We start from the raw sequence: 11,227 nt of genomic DNA, 5'->3' as shown, positions 1-11,227 counted from the left end.
AAAGACACAAAACGATCGGTCTGTGCAAGAAACTGAACAGTATTTATATCGTTTTTTTTACCTCTGATTCACCGCAATGTCTGAACTGTCCTGAGTGGGTTCTCGACAGCCGGCGCGTGACGTATCTTCTTCTTCTTCTTGCTTTCCGGCGGATCGCAGAGTTATAAGTGCATTACCGCCACCTATCTCTCAAGTGGACCATTGAGTGTCTTAAGACCTCAATGTATCGTCACGAGCCGCAGGCTTTGATTTGGTTTTGTTTGTGTATGTTTTTTTTTTACTCTCAAAGCCGTGATTCCCATTCACTTCCATTATAAGACGGACAGACTGCAACGGTTTGAGTTAAAAATCTTCGTTTGTGATCTACTGAAGAAACAAAGTCACCTACATCTTGGATGCCCTGGGGGTAAGCAGATAAACATCAAATTTTCATTTTTGGGTGAACTATCCCTTTAAGTAAAGTCACATGTGAAGAAGAAGCTCTGACTTACCTTATCACCATCTCCATATTACACCAATTCTCCTTGCCCAGTTCACTCATGCTGTCATTGAAAATCTCCCAGCACTGTCCACCATAATTCTTCAACATCTCTTCATGACAGTGACTGTAGCTTATTTGAAAATCTTGAGAAGTCTGAAAATTCTCTGAGTCACAAGAGATTTGTTTAATAATTGATACTGACAACAAGTGATCTAGTGAAGTCTAATACTCAAACATACAGAGTCACAGAAATCTCTTACCTTTGTCCTCATACGTGACGTTGGGTCTCTCTGAAAAGAGTGAAAATGTCATTATGAATGTCAGCAGTGCGTGCGATGAAATGATGCAGGCATAAATAATGCAGACATTATGTACCTGTGCTAAAATATTTGTCTAGTTCTTGCTGTACACTTTCATTTTTGACTCTGATCCTCTCATCTGAAGAAAAAACACCATTACGAAATGAGTAAATGATGTTTTAGCATTCCTATTATCAATGCAATTCAATATAGGGTGAATGGACACTTAATGAAAATTTGTCATAGGCATTTTTTTTAAATATGAAAATAATTTTTTTAAATATATAGAAGAAAAATAAATAAATATTACATTAAAAATACAGTAGTGTCCCTCTTTAACTGTATAAACACCCACCTTTGTGAATTAAAGAATTTTGATATAAACTTAAGTGTATTAACATTAAAATTGTTTGAGAATATTTTTAGTGTCTAGAGTAAAATGTATATATTATGGATGTCAATTGTCTTTCATTCAAATTACAATCATATAAATACCCAGAAAATGTTATTGCTCAGAGGTTTCTCTTTCATAACTCATGAGACTTCATTGAAGTATAATCTTTGAATCATCCCAAACTTTCTTAACTAAAAAAAGACACAAACAAGACAATGTTGACATGCAGCAAGAGTATAGAGTTATAAAATGAACATGGACATCGCAGATGAGAAATATTTGAGTTCATATTGAAATATCTCACGTTTGATTGCAGACTTTGGTATCTTGGCAAATCTGAGCACAATTTGAAACAATTTTGAGATTGCGGTTGAGATTTGTGGAAAACCATTTACTCCATGAAAAAAAAAAAAGGTAATTGCAACTTTTTATCTCACAATTCTGACTTTTTCCCTCGCAATTCTGAGTTAAAGGGATAGTTAGTCACCCACAAATGAAAATTCTGTCATCATTTACCCTCATGTTGTTCCAAACCTATATGAATTCATTTCTTCTGGTGAACACAAAAGAAGATATTTTGAAGAATGTTGGTAACCAAACAGTTGCTATAGCCATTGACTTACATACTAAGGAAAAAATACCATTGAAGTCAATGGCTGACAGCAATTGTTTGGTTACAAACATTAATTTTGGTGTGAACTATCCCTTTATTATCTCATAATTCTGACCTTTTACCTCGCAATTCAGACTTTTTTGCAAATTATGAGATATAAACTCATAAATGTAAGATTAAAAAGTCACAATTACCTTTTTTTAATTTTGTGGTGAAAACAGGCTTCCATCGAGATTGCTATAGTTTTCTCAGAAGAATATGTGAGAAGCAGGTGATTTTGGCAAATCTCAATTTTAATCTAAAAGAAATAACTACTATTTTAAAGAGTTTTTTTTTTCTTTTTAAGAGATCATTTAGTAGATTGTCCCTTACCTTCAAATGCTGTTCTGTTATCTTGCGTTGTTTGACCTGAAAATAGAAACAAACTTTTTAATGAACAAAAAAAAAAAAGGTAATTGCAACTTTTTATCTCACAATTCTGACTTTTTCCCTCGCAATTCTGAGTTAAAGGGATAGTTAGTCACCCACAAATGAAAATTCTGTCATCATTTACCCTCATGTTGTTCCAAACCTATATGAATTCATTTCTTCTGGTGAACACAAAAGAAGATATTTTGAAGAATGTTGGTAACCAAACAGTTGCTATAGCCATTGACTTACATACTAAGGAAAAAATACCATTGAAGTCAATGGCTGACAGCAATTGTTTGGTTACAAACATTAATTTTGGTGTGAACTATCCCTTTATTATCTCATAATTCTGACCTTTTACCTCGCAATTCAGACTTTTTTGCAAATTATGAGATATAAACTCATAAATGTAAGATTAAAAAGTCACAATTACCTTTTTTTAATTTTGTGGTGAAAACAGGCTTCCATCGAGATTGCTATAGTTTTCTCAGAAGAATATGTGAAAAGCAGGTGATTTTGGCAAATCTCAATTTTAATCTAAAAGAAATTACTATTTTAAAGAGTTTTTTTTTTCTTTTTAAGAGATCATTTAGTAGATTGTCCCTTACCTTCAAATGCTGTTCTGTTATCTTGCGTCGTTTGACCTGAAAATAGAAACAAACTTTTTAATGAACACCCATGTTGCTACCAGACATGCTACAACTTCTTATAATAAATCCATTCTATTGTAAACAAGTTGGAAGCTTAGTGCAACAATAGAAAAGTCGATGATTCATAGAAAAGCTTATAATGGGATTTCATGTCTCCTAGATAATATCCAAGAACAATAGTAATGGCATTGCTGATGTTCATACAGATACACTCATGCTTTATCTTAGATCTTAAACTAAAGATCTCCTACCACAGATCATAGACAGATCCAGCAAAAGCAAAAGTAATCCAGAGAGAGAAAGCATTGTGCAAGACAAATTATGAATGTCAGCTACATGGAGCGTGTGAGGGAGCTGTTAGGTGAATAAATGGACGTGGGTTAGCTGTGGCTGGAGCATTTAAAGGGGAGAAACAAAAGAGGGGAGGAACACAGGAAGACTGCGATTGTGTGTGTGTGTGGCTAAAGAAAACACCCCACCCATTCCCATCCACTGGGAGTTCGTGGATAGTTTGGGATGAGACATTTCTTTGGAGCTCATTAGTGGAAATAGGAGTGCAGCTTTGTGTTTGCATACTGGAGCCAGAGCTATTGAGTTCCTGCCCTGATAAGTCTCTGCGAGGGGAGTTTTCTCAGTGGACACTGGGAATTATACAACTTAATTACAGGATTACATGATTCCTACTGCTAACTTCCAAATGGCTTTTCAACATCCAGTAAGTGTGCTTTAATATCAGATGTTTTCATTAACAATGGTCTAGTAAAAAAAACTAACAGCCAAAAATACCATTTCACAGACTTTTTGACTGTGAAACTCAAATTTATGAAGAAACCGTGAATGATCCAGAAGACGAGTCTGCAATTTCGAGTCTTGAACTTCATAAGTTTCCATGTATTTCATATTTTAGTCTTTGACAAGCTACAATAAAGGTTTTCTGTTTTTTTTTTACTTGACTCTTTAGTGTTTTTCAAAGTTTTTTGGCAAATTGGATGAAAACCAAGGGTTGTAACAATTTTGTACAGCCTCCAAAACACATCTACGTGTTGAAACTTTGCATGCACATCCATTACCCTAAATGTAAAAAAGTCACAAAAGTTTAAGAATAAATAAAGTTTAACCATTTTCAAGCAATTAAGAAAATGAAATGTGATGTCCCCAACACAACAGGAGGGTTAAAAGCCTGAAAAAAGCAAAAAAGCACATGCATTCTGTATGATTGTTGTGAGATTGGCTAACTTTGTAAAACTGTTGACTTGGTAAACACGCTCTATTTCCGATCTAGAATTGCCCACATGTTGGCTAACCTGTGTTTTAAGTTCTGTACCGTGGTTTCGGAGACATATTTCATTTCCGCTCCTACTGTGTTAAGAGAAATGACAACAAATAAACTTTTATTATTTACTGTTACTATTTTACTTTCAGTAAATCATAAGACAATCATTTGACTGTAAAATACGTCTTCATTTCACTTTAAAATAAAGGTTTCAAAAGAGGTTTTTGGAGTGATGCCAAAGAAGAATCATTTTTGTTTTCTCAAAGAACCTTCCAGTGAATCTTCATTTCTCTTGGTGTAAAGAGCATTTAAATAATCTAAAGAATTGTTTTCCACTATAAAGAACCTTTTGTGGAATAAAAATGTTCTTGATGTTCAAGGTTCTTAAAGGAACCAATAATTACAAAAGAACCTTTATATTTAAGAATGTTGTTGAAAAAGAAAAAAAATCTCTTTATGGCCACTCTTTGAGTCGTAAATCATTTATTTCACTAAAATGCTATTTTACCACAATTTCATTCTAAGTGGGTTTTTGTGGTTTGCACGTGTGACTGGAAGTGTAGAGTTTTGCCGCTTTCTTTGATAATACTTTCCTTCCAGACTGACACCTTTCATAGTTTCTATCTTTATACAGTGCGCTTGCAAAATTTCCTCGACCAACGCCAGTTTAGTCTCTTGCAGACTGCAATGCGTAAAAAAAAGTTACATAATGTACAGCAATTGTTTTTTTTTTTTACAGTTGCTCTTATGTTCAACCCTGTTCACAATTATGTGATGTATAATCTGGTGTATACACAGTATTCTGAAATAAATAAAGCTTTCTGTCTTCAACATTATAGTGACATGAATATTTACAAAGATCAGGGTAATACAACATTATCATCAAGATGAGTAAATAAACTTCACAAAGTGAATTATGCAACACAAAAAATCTTTCAAATAATGCACACTGCATGTTTTTATACATGTGAACAGCTAAAGATGTCTAACCCTCATAATGAAATGCACATGGAGTGCATTCATGAGCAAAATGTTGCAGAAGACGAAAGATTATGAATGTGGAATGTATATTCTTATACATTTGTTGGCTATGTTCATTTTTAGGTCTTCCTATAGACTGATTTCTAATGAAGAAATGCAATATGATTGCGAAAGAGCTTTGCCATAATCACTTCTGTTAAACTATGTCTCAAATTCAGGTAATAAAACCCAACAGCTGAAACTTCATGTCACCACCGCAAACAGCAGGATTAAGTAATTTTTTGGCATGCTGAATTGCACGATCACTGCTGTTTCTGCTGACCAATTACAGCTTTTACGCTTTAAGTAGTATAACGGACAGCTCAGTTCATACGTGATGTAATGCAAGAAAACTATAGATTCAAGAAGACGCAAGAATATTTTAGAATTTTCATCGCCAACTCAGCAGCAAAACATTGTATTTTTTGTGTTAATGCTGTTTTTCTGCATCCGCTCAAATACGTGCCATTAGGGGATCTCCAAACCTAGACGTCAATATTTAAACATACAACTTGCGGCTGATTTGCGTGAGGTTGCATGCTGTCTGCGGAGAACATACGAGAGGTAGACATGCAACGAGACCTGACACACTTTGTCTAAAAGGTCCTTTACTGTCAACAAATCAACAGAACAGAGTTAATTTATAGCCTACTTTTTGTTCATATAAAACCAAATAACTGAAAGTACTCTTGTAATTAATCTATTTAAAGAATACTTCAGAATAAAGATGACTTTAAATAAATTAGCGTGACTGCTGATCGTTTTTAAGTCTAAAAACATTACATCAAAAAAAGTACTGTTGGGTTTAAAACTCTGAGATTACAATGCATTTTTCTTTGTTGTATTTAAACCATAAATAAACATAAACAAAAATAAGCTATAAAATAGAAACCAAAGGAATTCGTGGACATTTTAGCAATTAAAATTGTACTCGTTGTTGACAACAGAATTTGTAATGAAAAACATTTGTGTTAATTTTTTTTTTTGCAAAACAGAAGCACACTCAAAAACTATTTTTGAAATATTTTCACTCAAGAAATTGCTAGTGAATTTCACAAATAATTACAAAGAAATGACTAATTAAATGTAACTTACTCCATTAATCTTTATTTTCCTACTTCAAAAATAAAATCGGTGTAGAAACAATTTTCATTTAGAAATTGTTAGTAAATTTCACAAAGAATTGGCAAGTATTAAACCTGCGATTTTTAAGTAGAAAGACTAAAATAGAATTTCTTGTAAAACGTACTCCAAAAATCTGTTTAATTTAATTGTTTAATAATTTTAGTCAACTAGTTTGTTCAATTTAAAAATACGTCTATATATATATTTTTATTATTTCTCAGTCACTTGTTAAGATGGACAGCTGTGGAGATTCTATCACTGCTGTAAACTGTGATTTCTGGCATGAAGTTAACAACACTCCAGGCACAGTGTCAAATAAAAAAACAGGACTCGTTTCTGCAAATAACTCACAGGAAATGGGTTATAGCTGCCACTACCAAACATCTGTCACATCCTGTCACATACTACCCAAAAAGCTGCCCTACAGATCAATATCTTTATTTTGAGCACAGTTATCTGAATGGCATCCAGTACTCTGAGACAACAGTCCCATGTGTGCATGTCTGAATGCTTTCAGCAGCCTGTATCTGTGAGGAAATACTAATCTGCTGCCCTACAAGATCTGAAAATCGAAAAGAAAATACATAAAATGAACAAACAAAGCAAAACACAGCATGAGAAAAAGCGCTGATCTGAAAACATGGCATCTTTCTACAGCAGGGTGTGAAATTAACACCCGCCACCAGTCAAATGTGAGCACGCTGCGGGTAATTTTGCTTATTTGCGTATTTTGCCTGTGTGGTGACCTGTAAGATGTCTGAAACTGACAAAAATGAGGTGTTGTAAAGCCTCAAAGGCAAATGTTTGCATACGCTTTTAAAGTTGAATTCATTTGCTAAACAAATAAATGTCTTGAGTAAACAATGATGCTAGTATGATGAACTTTTTCAGAAAGTTTTCTTCAGTTACGTGGTTTTGAGCACGTGCCTGTTTTCTTAAACTTTTTTTTTACTGTAATGTATCAGTGTGTATGTTGAGATTATTGAATTTTTATTGTGTTGCAATGACTGATCTATGCATTTTCACTCCTTGTACGCTTGTTTCCAGTATGTGACAATAAAGTGAACTGAACTGAATTGATATGGATTATACATTGATCCCATTAACACTCACATGAAATAAAACACTCTTAAAATGTCTTTAAAAGCCACACTCAGTCCTCAACACTTGGTACAAGAAGCATGACAGTTCATCTAACCTGCAATTCTGACAGAGGAACAACCCCAACCTGACATCACAAGACAACAGCTTACTAAACATGAACAAATTAAATAAAATCAGCAACAACAGTGTACACACAACTGGAAAATGATCAACTATGTTAAAGGGAAAGTTCACCCAAAAACAGACAGAAAAAACTGTCATCATTTACTCGCCCTCAAGTTATTCCAAACTTCGTTCTTCTGTTGAGAATAAAAGACATTCTGAAGAATGTTGGCAACCAAACAGTTGACGGTAGCCATTGACTTCCATAGTGTGGAAAAAAATACTGTTCTGCAGAAAACAGAAACTCACACAGGTTTGAAACAACATGAGGGTGAGCAAATGATGGCAGAATTTTCATTTTTTTTAGGTGAACTATCCCTTTAAGTATTTTTGGGAAGAGGGTAAGTGGGACTGAACCACAAAATCATGTTTTGTTTTGTTTTGTTTGTTTTTTTAATGTGCATTAATCCAACCTGCTATGCCTGTTGATTTAAATTGTTAAAAAAAATAACACTTAATGATAAATAATACAAACATTATGATACAAAAGCTCCATTAAAATGCATTATGTGTGTTCCTGAAATAGTAAGTTAATCGAAAACAACAACATAAAGTAAATTTTTAGCATAATTGACATGATCTAGAAACATATTTCACTTTAGATTTACATTTAACTAGAAATGTCAAGCGTTTTGAAATTTTTTTTTTATAAAAATGGCTGCCCAAAAAAGAAAAAAAAATTGGGTCACTGTATAACACTGAATTTCTCACTCTGAGCTACAGTCTACAGATCGTTCAGATCGGAAATTGTCCAGTTGCACCAAGTGAGCATACTTCCTGTGACACTCAATAATGCATCTTGTACCGAATAAAATATATATATATATATATATATATATATATATACACACACACATATTCTATAAATTACATATAACAATACAATAAAAATGTATACTAATAATATATATATATTAGTGCTGTCAAACGATTAATCGCGATTAATCGCATAAAAAAATAAAAGTTTTTGTTTAATATGTGTGGGTGTGAAATTAACACCCGCCACCAGTCAAATGTGAGCACGCTGCGGGTAATTTTGCTTATTTGCGTATTTTGCCTGTGTGGTGACCTGTAAGATGTCTGAAACTGACAAAAATGAGGTGTTGTAAAGCCTCAAAGGCAAATGTTTGCATACGCTTTTAAAGTTGAATTCATTTGCTAAACAAATAAATGTCTTGAGTAAACAATGATGCTAGTATGATGAACTTTTTCAGAAAGTTTTCTTCAGTTACGTGGTTTTGAGCACGTGCCTGTTTTCTTAAACTTTTTTTTTACTGTAATGTATCAGTGTGTATGTTGAGATTATTGAATTTTTATTGTGTTGCAATGACTGATCTATGCATTTTCACTCCTTGTACGCTTGTTTCCAGTATGTGACAATAAAGTGAACTGAACTGAATTGATATGGATTATACATTGATCCCATTAACACTCACATGAAATAAAACACTCTTAAAATGTCTTTAAAAGCCACACTCAGTCCTCAACACTTGGTACAAGAAGCATGACAGTTCATCTAACCTGCAATTCTGACAGAGGAACAACCCCAACCTGACATCACAAGACAACAGCTTACTAAACATGAACAAATTAAATAAAATCAGCAACAACAGTGTACACACAACTGGAAAATGATCAACTATGTTAAAGGGACAGTTCACCCAAAAACAGACAGAAAAAACTGTCATCATTTACTCGCCCTCAAGTTATTCCAAACTTCGTTCTTCTGTTGAGAATAAAAGACATTCTGAAGAATGTTGGCAACCAAACAGTTGACGGTAGCCATTGACTTCCATAGTGTGGAAAAAAATACTGTTCTGCAGAAAACAGAAACTCACACAGGTTTGAAACAACATGAGGGTGAGCAAATGATGGCAGAATTTTCATTTTTTTTAGGTGAACTATCCCTTTAAGTATTTTTGGGAAGAGGGTAAGTGGGACTGAACCACAAAATCATGTTTTGTTATGTTTTGTTTGTTTTTTTAATGTGCATTAATCCAACCTGCTATGCCTGTTGATTTAAATTGTTAAAAAAAATAACACTTAATGATAAATAATACAAACATTATGATACAAAAGCTCCATTAAAATGCATTATGTGTGTTCCTGAAATAGTAAGTTAATCGAAAACAACAACATAAAGTAAATTTTTAGCATAATTGACATGATCTAGAAACATATTTCACTTTAGATTTACATTTAACTAGAAATGTCAAGCGTTTTGAAATTTTTTTTTTATAAAAATGGCTGCCCAAAAAAGAAAAAAAAATTGGGTCACTGTATAACACTGAATTTCTCACTCTGAGCTACAGTCTACAGATCGTTCAGATCGGAAATTGTCCAGTTGCACCAAGTGAGCATACTTCCTGTGACACTCAATAATGCATCTTGTACCGAGACAAAATTGAAGTGTTGCACAAAATACCAGCTCATAAGCATTTAATTTCACCAATACTGCTATCGACTTGATTGCAAGCGCACACACAGCTTATTTTAAAACCACATAAAGTAATATATAAGAATTGCAGAATGCAGCAAATATGAAAAAATGAATTTTGCATTTAAAAAAATTCATAAAAACACAAACGTAATACATAAATGTACAAGTGCTTCATTAAGAATTGTATTGAAATTAAAGTGTCCATATATGCCATATGCAAGTAGTTTTTAGGTGTTTTTTTGTGTAATGTTGAAGTGATTAAACTCATTTTGTTGTTATCGAAACTTTAAAACTTAGTTAGCAGCCTTTGGTTACTGCCAATAGCAGCTATTTTCAATAGTGTGAAGTGCAGGAAACTCAACTCTTAATAAAGTTTAACACTGACATGTTTTTGGGTGCAAATTAAACTTCTTGGAACAGTCTTTGCACTGAGAGCCTCTAATGCCTTACAATTACCTTCCACAGGCAAAACAAGGTCAAATGTGATGTGTGTGTGTGTGTGTTTCGAATGCACTGTGAACGGCATGCTTCAAGTAAACATTGTACCCATCAACGATCTGCCAACCACAGACTACTCAAAACAAAACAGAGAAACGGGTGGGAAAGAGAAAGGGTGGAGGGCATTGTGTGAGAAAAAAAGAGAAGATGTGCCTTCTGAGAATCACTTGATTTTCACGATCCTCTTCAGCATTTACCCAGACTGAATTACACACATAGCATGTACACAAAACAAAGACATGAATAGCCTACATAAAGGATTGTGTTCAGTTAACTATTATTATTATAAATCATTAATGCAAATTAAGTGATCAGGACCATTGATACTGACCAACTGACTGAACATGATCCTGCTTATTATGTGGTTACTTACTGAATAAATGGACTTCAATATTGAAATGCAATTTTATCAGCTGTCCCATGGAACACGTTTTTGAACAGAATGCTTTATCTGACAATATTCTGCAAAGATACTGCTTCTCGTTTGCAGGTTTAAAAGTGTGTGGTGTTTTGGTGCAACACTCATACACCCCCGCAGAGTCGACCTCAGATTCCTCTGATTAAAACCTACAATATAACCACAATATAACCTACCTGGTCTCTGCACTTTGGGGAACCAGTATGACTTTCTGCTGAACTCAAGACCAACCCAAGAGATCCAAACCATTAAAACAAACATCTTTCAAGCCAAACATGTTCAACTGTAATTGCATTTTATTGCAAATAACAATATATATGTAGAAATTAAATATATATA

At 33.7% G+C, this 11,227-nt stretch overlaps 1 protein-coding gene across 1 annotated transcript in view; it reads right to left on the bottom strand.

Moving 5' to 3' along the window:
* LOC107748011 (receptor activity-modifying protein 3-like) overlaps positions 1 to 11,227 on the bottom strand; it is a 20,419-nt gene that overhangs the window by 2,654 nt on the left and 6,538 nt on the right. The window contains exons 3-6 of the mRNA XM_016562657.1: positions 2,807 to 2,842; positions 857 to 919; positions 742 to 771; positions 492 to 645 (exon numbers count right to left, since the gene is read on the bottom strand). Of these exons, the coding sequence (XP_016418143.1) occupies positions 492 to 645; positions 742 to 771; positions 857 to 919; positions 2,807 to 2,842 (283 nt within the window). The remainder of the gene's footprint in view (positions 1 to 491; positions 646 to 741; positions 772 to 856; positions 920 to 2,806; positions 2,843 to 11,227) is intronic.

Source organism: Sinocyclocheilus rhinocerous, unplaced genomic scaffold (assembly GCF_001515625.1).
Source record: "Sinocyclocheilus rhinocerous isolate Xijiao unplaced genomic scaffold, SAMN03320098_v1.1 scaffold4094, whole genome shotgun sequence".
Taxonomy (NCBI): Eukaryota; Metazoa; Chordata; class Actinopteri; order Cypriniformes; family Cyprinidae; genus Sinocyclocheilus; species Sinocyclocheilus rhinocerous.
Note: the sequence above shows the minus strand (reverse complement) of the source record. Positions and strands in the feature narration are given on the sequence as shown.